General features: G+C 41.9%; 1 protein-coding gene across 1 annotated transcript in view; it reads left to right on the top strand.

Moving 5' to 3' along the window:
- The first annotated feature begins 13,001 nt into the window (after nucleotides 1-13,001).
- The window catches only part of SYT14 (synaptotagmin 14), a 78,407-nt gene continuing 72,351 nt past the window's right edge, over nucleotides 13,002-19,057 (top strand). The window contains exons 1-2 of the mRNA XM_044285654.1: nucleotides 13,002-14,019; nucleotides 16,269-16,463. Of these exons, the coding sequence (XP_044141589.1) occupies nucleotides 13,002-14,019; nucleotides 16,269-16,463 (1,213 nt within the window). The remainder of the gene's footprint in view (nucleotides 14,020-16,268; nucleotides 16,464-19,057) is intronic.

Genomic DNA, 19,057 nt, shown 5'->3' with positions numbered 1-19,057 from the left:
TTTCAAAAACATTGCACCAAAAACCATGACATAACTGTGATATGTGAATAAACCCGCGTGGTCGACAGGATACACTGAAATAGTGCAGATACTACACTGTTCACGTACCTCCTGTTGCCTTTAATGGAGAATGGAGCCTAGTGGAGTCTTGCACTTAAAGGAAATGTGTCACCGAAAATTTGTATCTACCAGTTAAAACCAGATAGCGACACATATCCTTTTTTTCTAATCTGTTTTTATTTTCTGATTGTAGATTTTTTAAAATTCTATTTCCTGAACATGGTTTTGGGGGGCGGCCATCTTGCCTGAGCTCTTCTTAACAGCATTTAGAGATATGCTTTACAGCAGCCACCATGGACCATAGACAGTATAAACTTCTATGGGAGAGTTTTGTAGGCATGTTCTCTGACCTATGCAGAGGTCAGGAGAGAGTAGATAAGCTGTAATATCACCTATTCTGAATGGCAGATCCTTTGATACCTAAATATTTGTGATATCTGTCATTCTAATCCTTCCTGTATTGATAAGGAGGTGATCAGACCAAGAAGTGGCACCTAGTGGCCAGTGAGAAAACTGCAGGATTTCGTTGTTTTTTTTGTTGTGTCACTTCAGCAAATAGCATTTATCATGTAGAGAAAGTTACTTCAAGGCACTTACTAATGTATTGTGATTGTCCATATTGCTTCCTTTGCCGACTTGATTGATTTTTCCATCACATTATGCACTGCTCGTTTCCATAGTTGCGACCACCCAGCAGTCCATCAGCAGTGGCCGTGCTTGCACACTATAGGAAAAAGTGCCGGTCTCTCTGGTGGCTGGGACTGTGGGAGCGCACATAGGCTGGTGCTTTTTCCTATAGTGTAGCGATCATCTGGCAGTGTAATACTGCCGCTGATTGCATGATGGTCACTCATCGGGCAAGCCAAATCTTTGGACATGTTAAAAAATTATCGGTTGCAGGCGGCAGATCTTGGAGTCTAATAACGATCTGCCGCTGGCAAACCACTATACAGCATGGGGATGGATGATGACATAACGATCGCTCCTCCCCATGCTGAGAAGGAGATCGCTGCATGTAATAGCAGCGGTCTCCTCCGCTAGTGAGCAGGTGATTGCAGGGAGGGAACGCTCCCCTCCCGACAATCATCTGCCACATCGGGCTGTGTAATACAGCTTTAATTGTCAAGTAGATATCTCCTGCTGATCTGTTCCATTGTTGACTGGAGATGGATGAAGAGGGCGGGGCTTTGTCAGTAAGGTGGAGCTTAACAATCAGATGGGGGAGGCTCCTACTGCAGCCACTTATCTTACAGTCAGACACAAGACAGGGAGGAGGAGGGGAAACATGTCTGAGCCCTTGGGACACAAAGAGAACATTTCTTTTGTGTATTTCTCAGTTTTAGTTGCAGTATATCACAAAACTGGATCACTAGAAAGCAAGAAATTAAGTAACGAAGAGCTGGAATTAAAAAACATTTTTTTCTTTATCTTTATTGCGCATTCTCTATGTTTAGTGTATCCTGGTATTTCACTTCCTTTTTGCCGTGAGATCTTGTGAGACATACACTCACCTAAAGAATTATTAGGAACACCATACTAATACGGTCTTGGACCCCCTTTTGTCTTCAGAACTGCCTTAATTCTACGTGGCATTGATTCAACAAGGTGCTGATAGCATTCTTTAGAAATGTTGGCCCATATTGATAGGATAGCATCTTGCAGTTGATGGAGATTTGAGGGATGCACATCCAGGGCACGAAGCTCCCGTTCCACCACATCCCAAAGATGCTCTTTTGGGTTGAGATCTGGTGACTGTGGGGGCCATTTTAGTACAGTGAACTCATTGTCATGTTCAAGAAACCAATTTGAAATGAGTCGAGCTTTGTGACATGGTGCATTATCCTGCTGGAAGTAGCCATCAGAGGATGGGTACATGGTGGTCATGAAGGGATGGACATGGTCAGAAACAATGCTCAGGTAGCCCGTGGCATTTAAACGATGGCCAATTGGCACTAAGGGGCCTAAAGTGTGCCCAGAAAACATCCCCCACACCATTACACCACCACCAGCCTGCACAGTGGTAACAAGGCATGATGGATACATGTTCTCATTCTGTTTACGCCAAATTCGGACTCTACCATTTGAATGTCTCGACAGAAATCGAGACTCATCAGACCAGGCAACATTTTTCCAGTCTTCAACAGTCCAATTTTGGTGAGCTCGTGCAAATTGTAGCCTCTTTTTCCTATTTGTAGTGGAGATGAGTGGTACCCGGTGGGGTCTTCTGCTGTTGTAGCCCATCCGCCTCAAGGTTGTGCGTGTTGTGGCTTCACAAATGCTTTGCTGCATACCTCGGTTGTAACGAGTGGTTATTTCAGTCAACGTTGCTCTTCTATCAGCTTGAATCAGTCGGCCCATTCTCCTCTGACCTCTAGCATCAACAAGGCATTTTCGCCCACAGGACTGCCGCATACTGGATGTTTTTCCCTTTTCACACCATTCTTTGTAAACCCTAGAAATGGTTGTGCGTGAAAATCCCAGTAACTGAGCAGATTGTGAAATACTCAGACCGGCCCGTCTGGCACCAACAACCATGCCACACTCAACATTGCTTAAATCACCTTTCTTTCCCATTCTGACATTCAGTTTGGAGTTCAGGAGATTGTCTTGACCAGGACCACAACCCTACATGCATTGAAGCAACTGCCATGTGATTGGTTGACTAGATAATCGCATTAATGAGAAATAGAACAGGTGTTCCTAATAATTCTTTAGGTGAGTGTATATCAAAACTTAGTGGCATTTGCAAATGAATATACAGTCAGGTCCATAAATATTGAGACACTGACACAATTCTAAACATTTTTGGCTCTATACATCACCACAATGGATTTGAAATGAAACAAATAAGATGTGTTGTAACTACAGACTGTCAGCTTTAATTTGAGGGTATTTACATCCAAATCAGGCGAACGGTGTAGGAATTACAACAGTTTGCATATGTGCCTCCCACTTGTTAAGGGACCAAAAGTAATGGGACAATTGGCTTCTCAGCTGTTCCGTGGCCAGGTGTGTGTTATTCCCTCATTATCCCAATTACAATGAGCAGATAAAAGGTCTAGAGTTCATTTCAAGTGTGCTATTTGCATTTGGAATCTGTTGCTGTCAACTCTCAAAATGAGATCCAAAGAGCTGTCACTATCAGTGAAGCAAGCCATCGTTAGGCTGAAAAAACAAAACAAACCCATCAGAGAGATAGCAAAAACATTAGGTGTGGCCAAAACAACTGTTTGGAACATTCTTAAAAAGAAGGAATGCACCAATGAGCTCAGCAATACCAAAAGACCCGGAAGACCACGGAAAACAACTGTGGTGGATGACTGAAGAATTCTTTCCCTGGTGAAGAAAGCACCCTTCACAACAGTTGGCCAGATCAAGAACACTCTCCAGGAGGTAGGTGTATGTCTGTCAAAGTCAACAATCAAGAGAAGACTTCACCAGAGTGAATACAGAGGGTTCACCACAAGATGTAAACCATTGGTGAGCCTCAAAAACTGGAAGGCCAGATTAGAGTTTGCCAAACGACATCTAAAAAAGCCTTCACAGTTCTGGAACAACATCCTATGAACAGATGAGACCAAGATCAACTTGTACCAGAGTGATGGGAAGAGAAGAGTATGAAGAAGGAAATGAACTGCTCATGATCCTAAGCATACCATCTCATCAGTGAAGCATGGTGATGGTAGTGTCATGGCATGGGCATGTATGGCTGCCAATGGAACGGCTTCTCTTGTATTTATTGATGATGTGACTGCTGACAAAAGCAGCAGGATGAATTCTGAAGTGTTTTGGGCAATATTATCTGCTCATATTCAGCCGAATGCTTCAGAACTCATTGGACGGCGCTTCACAGTCCAGATGGACAATGACCCAAAGCATACTGCAAAAGCAACCAAAGAGTTTTTTAAGGGAAAGAAGTGGAATGTTATGCAATGGCCAAGTCAATCACCTGACCTGAATCCGATTGAGCATACGTTTCACTTACTGAAGACAAAACTGAAGGGAAGATGCCCCAAGGACAAGCAGGAACTGGAGACAGTTGCAGTAGAGGCCTGGCAGAGCATCACCATGGATGAAACCCAGCGTCTGGTGATGTCTATGCGTTCCAGACTTCAGGCTGTAATTGACTGCAAAGTATTTGCAACCAAGTATTAAAATGTGAAAGGTTGATTTATGATTATTATTCTGTCCCACTACTTTTGGTCCCTTAACAAGTGGGAGGCACATATGCAAACTGTTGTAATTCCTACACCGTTCACCTGATTTGGATGTAAATACCCTCAAATTAAAGCTGACAGTCTGCAGTTAAAGCACATTTTGTTAGTTTCATTTCAAATCCGATGTGGTGGTTTATAGAGCCAAAAATGTTAGAATTGTGTCGATGTCCCAATATTTATGGACCTGGCTGTATATAAAAAAAATCACAATTTTTGGCCTATTTTTCTAAAAAGATTCTTGTAAGCGGAGCATTACTTTAATAGCATTACTTTAATATTCTATTTCTATCACTTAGGGGCTAAATAACCTATGTTAAGCCTGAATTGTAATATAATGTTAACGGTGTTGTGCCAAGTTTGCAAGTTATCCCCTATCCATAGAATAGAGAATAACTAATTGATCGCTGAGGGTCCTGTTCCCCTGATGTGATGGAGCTGAAGGTTGAGCATTCTCTATAGGATTGCCGGAATTAGCTGAGCACTGTACTCAGCTATCTCCGGGGTCCCATAGAGAGTGACTGGAGCAGGGTGCATGTCCGACCTGCCGCTCCATCAGAGCGGGGGACAGGAGTGTTGGGGGTCCCAGCGGTCAGACCCCCAGTGATAAATTAGTTGGCACAACCCCTTAAACCCTGCACATACAGTACGCAGTTCTTTAGAAGCCCCTTCTGCAGATGCATTGGCGGTTCTTTGTGCCGTATCAACCTGTGTAATTATCACAAATGGTTTGCAGGGACAACTTATATCTGCCAAACTGTCTTTTGAAATACCAAGCACTTAATTGCTTTTAATGGTAGAGTTTGTCATAGAATAGAGGTGATATAATGATTGCCTTCAAGAAGTACGTCTTAATTGTCCTCTAATTTACATGACTGCTTTTAACTGTTTTTCTTCTAAACCTTTTGAAACTGTAATATGGTTTCACTCATTCTCAAAGTCAAGCTGAGGTCCTGTGCCGTTATACAGACTATCTGCCCAAAAGTATGTGGACAGCCGACCATCACATCTACAGGTGAAACTCCAAAAATTAGCAAGTCCATTAGCATTAGCAAGTCCATTTATTTCAGTAATGCAAATAAAAGGAATTGCATTAATGCAGCTTAGAATTAGAATTTTGTGAAAAGGTTCAATATTCTAGGCTCAAAGTGTCACACTCTAGTCAGCTAATCAATCCATACCCCCTGAGCAAAGGTTACCTCAAAACTGTGACTTTGGGGTTTCATAAACTGTAAGCCATAATCATCCAAATTATAACAAATAAAGGCTTGAAATATCTCGCTTTGCATGTAATGAGTCTCATATATTGGTTTCACCTTTTAAGTGGCATTACTGAAATAAATGAACTTTGCGCGATATTCTAATTTTTCGAGTTTAACCTGTATATGAACTTGTCTGCATGGGTTTTAAAGGGGTTGTCTCATCTCAGACAATGGGGGCATATCGCTAGTGGGACCTGCACCTATATCGAGAATGGAGCCCTGAAAGTGGTGGAGGGCGCATGGGGGCAGTGGCAGCTCATGCGTGGTGTGCTCCCATACACTTTTATGGGGAGAGTGCTTGGTGGTGGCCGGGCAAGAGTCCTCCAGCCACCACTTTGCAGGGCTCCGTTCTCGATATAGGGACCCGCAACTATCAAACAATATGGTCATATCCTAGCAATATGCCCCCATTGTCTGAGATGAGACAACCCCTTTAAGCGTTCCAGTTCATCTAAAAGGTGTTCATTGGGGTAGAGATCAGAGCCCTTTGTAGCCACCCCAGTTCCTCCAAACTCTTAATGGACCTCACTTTGTGCTCCGGGGCTCGGTCCTCTTTGGGTCTTTCCCTAACTATCCCTACAATGTTGGAAGCAAACAGTTGTCTAAAATGACTTTCTGTGCTGTAGCATAAAATGGGTTCATCCCACAAATTTAATTTTCTTTTTAATTCACATATCTGAAAGAATTTCTTCCTTTTCTGTGGATGTGGATGTGTATTCCTCCCCTGCATGCAAAATAATCCCTCATGCATAGCCCTGGGGACACATATGGTATGCAATGCCATCACCAATTCTTTCTCCACAGTCTAGAGAGAGATATAGCTATATATTTCTATGAATTTAGATGTAGGGAATGAAAGGTGTTTGGACCACTTCACCACCTATGAGATCACTATAGTTGCATTAAGGGAAGGGGATAGAAAGCAGCAAAGGTATTGAGTATGGGTGTCCACCACTAAATGCAAAAGAAGGTGGACCAGAAGGATAAACAGCAGGGGGAGCTATCAGAGAGGAAAATGAAAAGAATAATATTTTCATTGCATGTATGTTGTGATATTACTTTATTTGCAATGCCCTATGTTCTAGGCATAGAAAAAGATCTAAACCTACGGCAGGATCCACCGCCAGTGCAGCAGTTATTAAGACTGGCACCTAACTCCGGTCTTAAAAAATTACTCCATAAATACTTTTTTCGCTAAAATTACTATACAGATTATATGAATTAACGGAACAGCCAATTTTGGTGGGACTGGCCGACCATCATGTATGAGGACCCTGCTGACTTTTGCCCGATGGCAGGTGTTGAGGGAGATAAGAATTGGGCGGTTGGACTTTGACATGCCTGATCCTTTTGTTCTCCAATGTGTATGACCAGCTTTACTGATGTTTGATAGTAGATCTATGGCTTCCTGATTATTTGCGTCTGTTTTTCATTTCAGTGTCTCCAGAAGCGGTTGGATTTCTTTCGGCAGTTGGTGTTTCCATTGTTCTCCTCCTTTTACTTTTTCTCTACATCAACAAGAAGATGTGTGTTGGCAAAACTGGAGGGTTTCACCGAGGAAGCTCAGAGTTTGGTGCAAAGAATCATTCAGGTGAGATGGAACTTTATGTGATTTCTGTAGTTATCCATGAATACACAGAAAAACTGTTAAAGATTTTGTCTGTTAATTCTTTTTAGTTTTATGTTTTAAAAAGGGTAATAATGACATAAAAACCCCCAAAGAAATGATACTCAATTTATGGATTTTGTACCACTGTCATTAAACTGAGGCTTCCTGGTCCCCCACTGCACCTAGAGGAGGAAAATTAAATATTTTTATTAGACCTTAGATCAGACCCCCTAATCAGACCCCCAATCTTAATCAGTCCTCAGATCAGACCCCTAAATCAGACTCCTAATCTTAATCAGACCTCAGATCAGACCCCCAAATCAGACCTCTAATTAATCAAACCTCAGATCAGACCCCCCCAAATGATAATAAGACCTTATTTCAGATCCCAGTGTTAATCAGACCTCAGATCAGATAATTAAATAAATAAAATAACTTACCTCTCCTGCTCTGCATGGGAACCAGCACGCTGTTCCTGTAGCGCTGCACAGTGTCAGGTCATAATGCACTATGTCCTACGGCGCTGTACACGGTGAGGACACAGCAGAGTGCTGGGGATGCAGAAGACCAGAGAGTGTGAGTAAAGCCAGCACCAGGGGCTCTGTATTCGCCACTCCTTGGTCCTACCGTGTACTAGTGAGCGCTTCCATAATAGAAGTGCTCATGTGTATTTGCTTTTTAAGATGAACTACCATTTTTCCCCCATTGGTTGAAAATAGTGCGTCTTATAAAGAGAAAAATACAGTTTATTGTACAAAAACGTATGAATTTGGTATTGCTGTATTGGTTATGACCTGCAGAGTAAAGTTATAATGTCATTTCTAAGGTGAAAAACATAAAAACGAATGCAAAAAAGCAATGTCAGAATTTGATGCTGTTTTCAACCCCCCCCCCCCCCCAAAAAAAAGAAATGTACCTCAAACTGGTGCCAATAAAAAACTACAAACAATCCCACACAAAAAACAATCCCTCAAATGCTTTTTGACGTTAAAGGGGTTGCAACGCAAACGGCCCTAACCTGTGACCTATTTTAAAAAAACACATTCGCCTGTCTGCGGTCCTGTCTTGTCCACGCTGCTGTTCCCACAGTACCAGGAAGTGGCTTGGTCTGATGAACACTGACGTGACGGTCAAGCAGATGTGACTGCAGAGGCCGGTGATTACTGCAGAGGCCGGTGATTACTGCAGAGGCCGGTGATTGGCCGCAGCGTTCACAAGACCAAGCCGGAAGTGACTGTGAATGGAGCGGGCGGCGGTCTGGGCACAACGGGGCCATGGACAGATAAGTGTGTGTGCGTATTTATTTATTTATTTAGGGGTCAATGGTTAGGAACGTTGCGGTTTTCAGCCCCCCTAAAAAAAGAACTATAACTTTTGGAATACATTGATAAAAAAAGAGAAAAAAATAATAGGATCTTATTATATAGGAAAATATAGAGTGAAATGTAAAACAAAAGCCTATACATAGCAGTCATTAACAATACCGCCAGATCATCTTGGTATCCATTTCAGAAGGCGAGTAAATATACTGTGATATTCTCTCCATACAATAATGTATCGCTGTGATTGGCACGCTCATTATAATGTCACTTAGCTATGCGAAGTCGTAGCTCAGTACAAAAGAAGAACAGCGTTTTCTTTGTCGGTAAGTCATTCATCAGAGGACAATGTAACATAATTCTAGAGCAGCTTTTCAGTAAAGTCGAGGAATATTAAGTGCTAAAATTATAACATGCCCATTGAAACAAAGTTCCTCACTGTAAACACCCTGCGACTATAGTGGGCTCATTTCATTTGTTGCTTTCAAAAGAGTCTATCCAGAATTGAAAAAAGGCGAAGAATTCCTAGTGATTTTTGACTGTATGGGGCCTAGAACTGACTTTCTCAATTGTCATTACCCTTCCCTAGCATTCATAACTGTATATATCACCTTAAAGGGGTTTTCCAGTTTACATCAACATCCTTTAAAATAATCATTTATGGAGGCAGCTGTAATTGTGTAATATATTTCTTCCTCCCATCTCCCATTCTTGGCTGTGGTAACATGACCATGTCCATGCAGCTCTTTCCTATTTCGTGTGATGTTACGTCCATGGGTGGGGAATTAATAGGGGAGTGCCTATGTAACTAGCTGGGTGGGAGGAGCTATAAAGTAGCTGGGCATTGTTAGGGGCAGTGATAGGGGAGTGTCTATGTAACCAGCTGGGTGGGAGGAGCTATAAACTAGCTGGGCATTGTTAGGGGCAGTGATAGGGGAGTGTCTATGTAACCAGCTGGGTGGGAGGAGCTATAAACTAGCTGGGCGATGTTAGGGGCAGTGATAGGGGAGTGTCTATATAACTAGCTGGGTGGGAGGAGCTATAAACTAGCTGGGCATTGTTAGGGGCAGTGATAGGGGAGTGTCTATGTAACCAGCTGGGTGGGAGGAGCTATAAACTAGCTGGGCGATGTTAGGGGCAGTGATAGGGGAGTGTCTATATAACTAGCTGGGTGGGAGGAGCTATAAAGTAGCTGGGCATTCTTAGGGGCAGTGATAGGGGAGTGTCTATATAACTAGCTGGGTGGGAGGAGCTATAAACTAGCTGGGTGTTAGGGGGCAGTGCTAGAGCTGTGGTAGATGAAGGAGTAATGCATCGCGGGTTTGGTTGGGTACCTCAACAGGAAGTGCTACATATAGGGAGGAAAGGAACCAGAGGGATTGGTTTACATGGTGAAAACGGGTTCAGGAGAGTCCAAGTTGAAAAAAAGATGTACATGAGGTAAGCAAGTACACTCATTGACAAAAAAGAATAATGCACCAAGAAGAAGTTGTTGGAATGAAATGAAACTTTATGTGTGTGAATGTAATGATGATATATGGAAGTACATTCACACGACCGTGTAATTTTATCTGCACCCGATCCGCATTTTGCGGAATAGATGCGGATCCATTCATTTCTATGGGAGAAAAAAAATGTGCGGACAACGTTCAGTATGTTGTCCGCATCCGTGTTTCCGCATTTCTAGTCCCCAAAAATATGAAGTTTGTCCTACTATTGTCCACACAGATCGGTCCGCAGCTCCATTCAAGTCAATGGATCCGCAAAATGATCAGTTTCCGTATTTTTTAAGGCCTTAATAATTCATTTTTTTTTCTCTCTATCTTTTTTTTCCTTCCATTTTTTACGGACCGTAAAAAACGGAAGACATACGGAACACAAACGGAAGTCATTTGTCCGCAAAATGCGGACACACGGTTCCGTTATTTGCGGACAGCAAAACGGAAAGGATTACACATGGACGTGTGAATGTACCATAGTGAAAGGAGAAGTTTATTGGGGAAAACTGTACAACTGAAAGGAGGCTCTAGAACCCTGTTGGGCGCCTCTAGCCTGGATACAAGATGAGATACGGTTGGTCATGGAGGCATACAGGTTCTGTATGGTATCCTGCTGCAAATTTGCCCACAAATGTTACAGCTGGGCCTGTAGATCCTGCACAGTCATAGGTTGCTGAAGCTGGTGTCTCAGCTGGTCCCATAAATGGTATATATGCGATAAATCTGATGACTGAGCAGCCAAGGACGTGTTGTAATCTGGTGGAGACATTCCTTGGAAGCCCTTGCTGTGTGTGGGCGAGCAGTATCCTGCTAAAAGATACCAGTTGGAAGTCCTACCATGAGAGGACCACATGTGGCTGCCGGATGTCCTGCACATATCACCTGATTTGGTAATGCCCCTCGTATCACTGCTAGCTGCTAGGGGTGACCGACTGTGGTATACAACGGCTCCCCAGATCACCACACCAGCAGTAGGGGCAGGGTGGGGCTCCAGGTGGGATCCCAAACAGAACCTGATTTTGTTGCTAAAGACGATATGGTTCCAGTCCATAGCAGTCCAGGTTTCTTGTTCAGAACACCACTGCGAAACAAAGGAAATGGTGGCTGGCTGTCAATGAGAGGGCATGTAATGGGTGCCATAACACCAAATTTACCCCTGCTAAGAGCCTGTAAATGGTTTGTTTAATGAAGGTGCCACCTGTGTCTGGATGGTGGACAATGAAACTGTGGACAATGAAGCTGCTCATGCTGTCTGCCAATCAAATGATCCTGTCTACTGGTGGTCTGTCTGGGTCATCCAGAGCCTATTCACCATTTGTGCGCGCCCCCACCTAACCACTGCTCCCAAGAGCCTAGGTCAGAGCGGCCTATATGGTGGACACCTTGTTAAAATGACAATCCTTTGTCTCTCAGTCCAATAATATACCCTCTCAATCTGGGCATCGTAGAGGCATGTTCAGCAATAAACTATCTCTCACCAAGAGGTACACTAACCAAAAGTAGCCTCTGTGAGCCATTTTATAGGGCAGCAAAGGGAGCACTTTTACGGCCTCTGGTGGCAAGATCCAGTGTGTAATGAGACCTCACCTGTAATCGTTTACATATTTGCCTGATACATAACTGACAAGCATGGAGACTTTTGCAGCAATCCAACATTTCTTTCTGGGTGCGTTATTTTTGTCAGTGAGGGTACAATTGCATATCTGTTAAATACTATAGTAATCCTGAAAAAATCTTTCCCCCCCAAACCCAGCCGAACCCATGAAGAGAACTATACTTGCCTGCACCCTATTGCCCCATTCTAGATCCATGGCTCCTAGACTGACGTTACTTGACTTCCAGTCTGTCAATTTCCTCATGGGCAGGGTCACGTGCACCTCTGCAGGCAATGACTTGCCTTAACAGTGACGTGCCCCCAAGCGGCATGTCGCTGGCGAGTCACATGCCACTAGGGGGTACATCACCACTGAGGTCATTAGCTGTAATGGTGCACATAACACCATCCATGCAGAAGTTGATAGGTAAAGTGCAGAGTGCAGACAGTCCGAGAACCACAGTGTCCGATCGGAGTGGCATGCAGAAGGTAAGTATAGATTTCTTCACAGATAGTGCTGAGAGGGGGGGGGAATAAAAAATATTTTGACAACCCCTTTAAAAACACATTCTGAAATGTTAATCTTAATTGAGGTACACAGTCCCAGACACCCTAAGCTAATTTAATAACATTGAAAAGTATCTGAAAACCTAAAATTTGGTCGAACATAGTTCTAGCACTCCCTTTAATTTTGATTGGGCTATAATCATGTCATCTTTAAAGTGATAAAAAAATATTTGATCACCTTCTATGGTTCAGACACTTTACAGTGAGCTATGGCCCCTTCAATTTGGGAGTCTGCAGTGGGACAAATTCAAGGGTTCTTTGTTCTGTGATGAGGTCAAGTTTAATTTCTTCCTTAAAGGGATATTCCCCCCTTAGACATGTATAGGATATCTACCTCTAGTAATCTAGCCTGTTTCCACAATGGGGGTCTCCCATCCAACATCCCAACTGGCAAGAGTGCTTGTCTGTTTCCATGACTCTGTTTGGCTTCCACAGAAGTGAATAGAGAGTCATGAACGCGCCTGTGAGGGCCTCCAATGAGAAAGACTCTCTTTGGAGCCATTATCTGCAAATGTATTTTTTTTTTACTTAATGACCCAATCCCTTACAATTTACTTATTAGTATTATAAGTATGGCAGAAGTCACTAACTACTCTTACTTGGATTTGCTGGGGTGTATAGCAAATTTAGTCTAAATTTTTATTTCGTGCATGTGGTCGGCAGTAATAACTGATGGGTCTTTCGGGCCAACAGCTATCTAATGTGTATGGCCAGTCTTGGACCTATAATCTGTACTGTGTGGTGATGCAGATCAAATGTAGATTATCTAACACCCAGTATCACTCTTACCATAGAAATCATTACTTACCTACTTCAGAACCACTTGACTAATCAATAGACAACTGGATTACAGCAAAAAAAGTAGAAGCCTCCAGTAATGGCGTTCTTCAGGAGCTTTCAGCATAACATCAGTCTTCCATCCATGTCTTCTATTGTGGACACCCTGAGTAATGCTGTAGATGGTTTAGCCAATGCCGTTGAAGAGGTTAGTTACTCTGTAGCCGACTCTGTTACGGAGCAGGTTACAAGTATGATACACGTACTTCGTACAGACGAGGAGGAAAATCAGATGAAGGGAGCTAAAAATAAGGACGACAGTCAGATAACTCAAGATAATCCAAATTATTGTGATGTAAGTAGTACAGATTTCGTATCCATGGATACAAATGGATATGGATCCACCCTCCATACAGTTACAACTCAAGATAAGCCATCAGAAGAACGCAAGAAGGAAAGGAATCGAAAACATGACAATGTTCTTGATAGTAATTGCAGTAGACAACATAAAGATGCAGAATTTGCGCATGATCTTGACTTTCCGACATCAGAGAGAGAAGACTATCATTATCAATCCAAGGAGATGATGAAAGACAGGATTTCTGTTAAAGGAAATCAAAATGGTGATTACAGTGAAGGACATAGATATGGTCCTACCACTGAAGGAGCAGAAAGAAGGGAGAAATCCAGAAAGACGACTCATAAATCCAACGACCATTGGCAAAGTGACCATGATCCAAGAGAACGTAGTGACCATGATCCAAGAGAACGTACTAAAACAAATGATGTTACAGGTCAGGGTTCAAAAACATTGAGGTCAAAATCACCCAGAAGTAATCACTTATCATCTCCTCGAGGCAACAGAGATAAGTATGTTGAGGAGACAGTGAATCATTCAAAGCATCGTAGACTTCCAAATATTAAACAAATTCATGGAGACCAGTCTAAAAGGCTGAGGAACCAGTGTGAAGATCTGGGAGAACATTATGCAAAGGAAAATGAGAGTCCATCTAATAGAGTTAATGAAAGAAGAGACAGAAGAACAAAGGAGAAGCAGTTTCACAAGAGCAATGAAGGAGATATGGACATCTCTGAAGGCAAAAAAGTGCGACATAAAGGTAAACTGCTCTTCAGCACTTCTTGATGTGCAACGACTCCTCACTTCTGTCTTGAGATTCCTCCTTTGCAGATTCTATCATCTTCTGACCTTCTAACTTTGCTTTAATGTTGGTCAACATTATAAAGTGGAACAGCCATTTTCTTGGAGGTTTTGGAGTAGATGCTCATTTTTCATAAGAATATGGTTGATATACTTCATGTTTTCTATTAAACTGGTATCATGGGTTTCTCATAAATTGAGGGAGATGTACTGAGCTATACCATTTACAGTATTTTTTTTGTATTTAATTTTGTAGGGTGGCTTTAAATTTGCCAAACCTTTCATTATACACTTTATATATTATTTTGATGGTATCAAAGAGATGGCAGCTGTTTTCACGCACATACAGACGTGGACAAAATTGTTGGTACCCTTTGGTCAATGAAAGAAAAAGTCACAATGGTCACAGAAATAACTTTAATCTGACAAAAGTAATAATAAATTAAAATTCTATAAATGTTAACCAATGAAAGTCAGACATTGTTTTTCAACCATGCTTCAACAGAATTATGTAAAAAAATAAACTCATGAAACAGGCATGGACAAAAATGATGGTACCCCTAGAAAACACAGAACATAATGTGACCAAAGGGACATGTTAATTCAAGGTGTGTCCACTAATTAGCATCACAGGTGTCTACAACCTTGTAATCAGCCATTGGGCCTATATATATGGCTCCAGGTAATCACTGTGTTGTTTGGTGATATGGTGTGTACCACACTCGACATGGACCAGAGGAAGCAAAGGAAAGAGCTGTCTCAAGAGATCAGAAAGAAAATTATAGACAAGCATGTTAAAGGTAAAGGCTATAAGACCATCTCCAAGCAACTAGATGTTCCTGTGAGTACAGTTGCACATATTATTCATAAGTTTAAGATCCATGGGACTGTAGCCAACCTCCCTGGACGTGGCCGCAGGAGGAAAATTGATGACAAATCTAAGAGACGGATAATCCGAATGGTAACAAAAGAGCCTAGAAAGACTTCTAAAGAGATTCAAGGTGAACTTCATGCTCAAGGAACATCAGTGTCAGATCGCACCATCCGTCGTTGTTTGAGCCAAAGTGGACTACATGGGAGACGACCAAGGAGGACACCATTGTTGAAAACGAATCATAAAAAAGCAAGACTGGAATATGCCAAACTACATGTTGACAAGCCACAAAGCTTCTGGGAGAATGTCCTGTGGACAGATGAGACAAAAATCGAAGTTTTTGCCAAGGCACATCAGCTGTATGTTCACAGACGAAAAAATGAAGCATATCAAGAAAAGAACACTGTCCCTACTGTGAAACATGGAGGAGGCTCTGTTATGTTCTGGGGCTGCTTTGCTGCGTCTGGCACAGGGTGTCTTGAATCTGTGCAGGGTACAATGAAATCTCAAGACTATCAAGGAATTCTAGAGAGAAATGTACTAGCCAGTGTCAGAAAGCTTGGTCTCAGTCGCAGGTCATGGGTCTTGCAACAGGACAATGACCCAAAACACACCGCTAAAAACACCCAAGAATGGCTAAGAGGAAAAAATTGGACTATTCTAAAGTGGCCTTCTATGAGCCCTGACCTCAATCCTATTGAGCATCTTTGGAAGGAGCTGAAACATGCAGTCTGGAAAAGGCACCCTTCAAACCGGACACAACTGGAGCAGTTTGCTCATGAGGAGTGGGCCAAAATACCTGCTGAGAGGTGCAGATGTCTCATTGACAGTTACAGGAAGCGTTTGATTGCAGTGATTGCCTCAAAAGGTTGCGCAACAAAATATTAAGTTAGGGGTACCATCATTTTTGTCCATGCCTGTTTCATGAGTTTATTTTTTTACATAATTCTGTTGAAAAACAATGTCTGACTTTCATTGGTTAACATTTATAGAATTTTAATTTATTATTACTTTTGTCAGATTAAAGTTATTTCTGTGACCATTGTGACTTTTTCTTTCATTGACCAAAGGGTACCAACAATTTTGTCCACGTCTGTATTGTGGCATAGAGTCATATTTCATAGTTTTTTTGCCTGGTTTCTTCTGTGCCTTGACTTTTTAATATATGGTGGGAGATTGTATAAACCATATAAACCATATCTCGTAGAAGCATATTTTGGTAAATCTACTAACCAGATCTGGCTTGGCATCGAGCCAACAATTTTGGGGCCTAACTCAAGCTTTATCAATCTTGCATGATGGATTTCTGACATTATCTTATCTGTTTTTATTAGGTCAGAACTTCCATGGCTCATCCTCAGAAAGTGAAGATGAAGGTCTGGCGAAATATCATGAGGCAAAAAGCCGTTTGCATAGCTCCAGACCTGCTTCAGAGAAGCATCAGAACTACATGTGGGAAACTAGGCAGAAGTACAGCCCGCTATCTGCTGAGTATGATGGGTACAGCAGCGAAGTATCTGCAGATGAAGGTAAGAGGTCAAATGTTAGATAGATAGAGAAACAGGTGAAACATAATTTCTAAACTACAGGTACTCTGTGCTTTGTTATTGGATTTCGGGAAGGAATTACATTTATGGCTTTTTAACAATATGTCTACTTTATACAGTCTGTAGATCTAAAAAAAAACTACAACTCAACTGTGTCACATTTTATAAACTTATTAGCATACAGAACTTTTTATTTAATTCCTAACACCTGTTTGTTGAAATATCCCTTCTGGTAATTCATCTCTCATTCATCTCCTACTGGTTTCACAAGATTCCAGATTATCCTGCAGTTCTGTGCAGAAATGTGTTGCCAGACTTTCACTGTTCTATTGACATAATTTTTGTTCAATCATTTTTTAGATGGTATGTTTATTGTCCTTGTGTTGTGACATCACTGCCCTTATCTATTATTATTATATTAGCTGTGGCTTTACTGTATATAATGTATCCCTGTACTGGTACATCACTGTTTATTATCTCTGTACTGTGACATCACTGTGTGTATTATCTCTGTACTGTGACATCACTGTCTATTATCACTGTACTGTGACATCACCATGTTTATTATCCCTGTACTGTGACATCACTGTATGTATTATCCCTGTACTGTGACATCACTGTGTTTATTATCCCTGTACTGTGACATCACTGTATGTATTATCCCTGTACTGTGACATCACTGTGTTTAATATCCCTGCACTGTGACATCACTGTGTTTATTATCCCTGTACTGTGACATCACTGTGTTTATTATCCCTGTACTGTGACATCACTGTGTTTATTATCTCTGTACTGTGACATCACTGTGTTTATTATCCCTGTACTGTGACATCACTGTGCTTATTATCCCTGTACTGTGACATCACTGTGTTTATTATCCCTGTACTGTGACATCACTGTGTTTATTATCTCTGTACTGTGACATCACTGTGCTTATTATCCCTGTACTGTGACATCACTGTGCTTATTATCCCAGCACTGTGACCTCTATGTTAATTATCTCTGTACTGTGACATCACTGTGTTTATTATCTCTGTACTGTGACATCACTGTTTATTATCTCTGTACTGTGACATCACTTTGTTTATTATCTCTGTACTGTGACATCACTGTTTATTATCTCTGTACTGTGACATCACTTTGTTTATTATCCCTGTATTGTGACATCACTTTGTTTATTATCCCTCTACTGTGACATCACAGAATTTATTATCTTTGCACTGTGACATCACTGTGTTTATTATCTCTGTACTATGACATCACCTTTTACTATCCCTGCACTGTGACATCACTGTGTTTATTGAAATAAGTAAAAAGATATACAGTAAAAGGAGATTCCAGGAGATTTTATTGAATCATTTAATTTTTTTAGAGCAAATCAATGATTTAAATAATAATAGATTCCATAGCTTTATAAACCGTTAATCTTTTTGGATTCTTAAATTGAAGTGGTTATGCAGCCATTAATATTGCTGACCTGTCTTCAGGATAGATCATCGATATCTGATCGGTGGGGGTCCGACACCCAGCACCTCCGCTGATCAGCTGTTTGTCCATGTGAGCGCTGCTTCCTCTTCATTACATTGCACTTGATCTGGGAAGTGCAGTGTAAGGGTACATTCACACGTCCATATGTATTTTGCGGATCCGCAAATTGCCGGCACTCTCATAGAAAATGCCTTTTCTTGTCTGCAATTGCGGACAAGAATAGTACATGTTCTATTTTTTTCCAGAGCCGCGGACCGGAAGATCAGGGGCCCACTCCGGAAATTTGGATGCGGAGAGCACATTCTGTCCCCATATAGAATGAATGGGTCCGCACCCGTTCCGCAATTTGGGGAACGGATGCGGACCCATTACACAGACGTATATATAATATATTACTATATATAATACAAGTACCCACTCCATTTAAGTGAATGGAGAGAGCACTTGTAATTACACTACGCCACCGCTCCACAGGAGACGAGACGTAATGATGAGGAAGCAGCCCTCGCATGGAGCACCGCCTCCTCGGTGATTCGCCACCGATCAGTGATGAGTGGTCCACTCTCGAAGTGTGTAGCACTGTTCTTATTTCTTTGTTTTATGTATTTCAAAGAACTCAGTCAACTTTAGGAACTCTGGACTCTCCTTTTATTTCTTTTTACTTACCTTATTTACATCAGATCTTCTGTTTTCACGGAGTGGAGCTGCACCTGGTTGGCATCTGGACCTGTTCAGACTTACATACTCTCAGCAGTGTTGTGCCGGCTTATGCACAACCTTATTTGGTAAGCCCGACTGTTCTTTGGGTGTTTCAGTTGTTGATGGTCCTCACACCATGTAGCTCCCTGCTACCTGTGTACTGTGACATCACTGGGGCGATCCCTGGTGTGATACCTTTAAGGTTGATGCAAATAGCGGAGGTAGAGGCACCTTACCTAATATTGTTGTGCAATCTAGGGGACAGCGGAGTACCTCCCATACAGGAGTAGTATCGTGTTGCTCCGTTTGATACCAGTCAGACCTCTGGGGACGCCAGGACAGGATCACGTAAAGAAGAATCTATTAAAACTTTAAAAAAGCACGCTGCA

Source organism: Bufo gargarizans, chromosome 3 (assembly GCF_014858855.1).
Source record: "Bufo gargarizans isolate SCDJY-AF-19 chromosome 3, ASM1485885v1, whole genome shotgun sequence".
Taxonomy (NCBI): Eukaryota; Metazoa; Chordata; class Amphibia; order Anura; family Bufonidae; genus Bufo; species Bufo gargarizans.
This window is presented reverse-complemented; position numbering and strand designations above follow the sequence as displayed.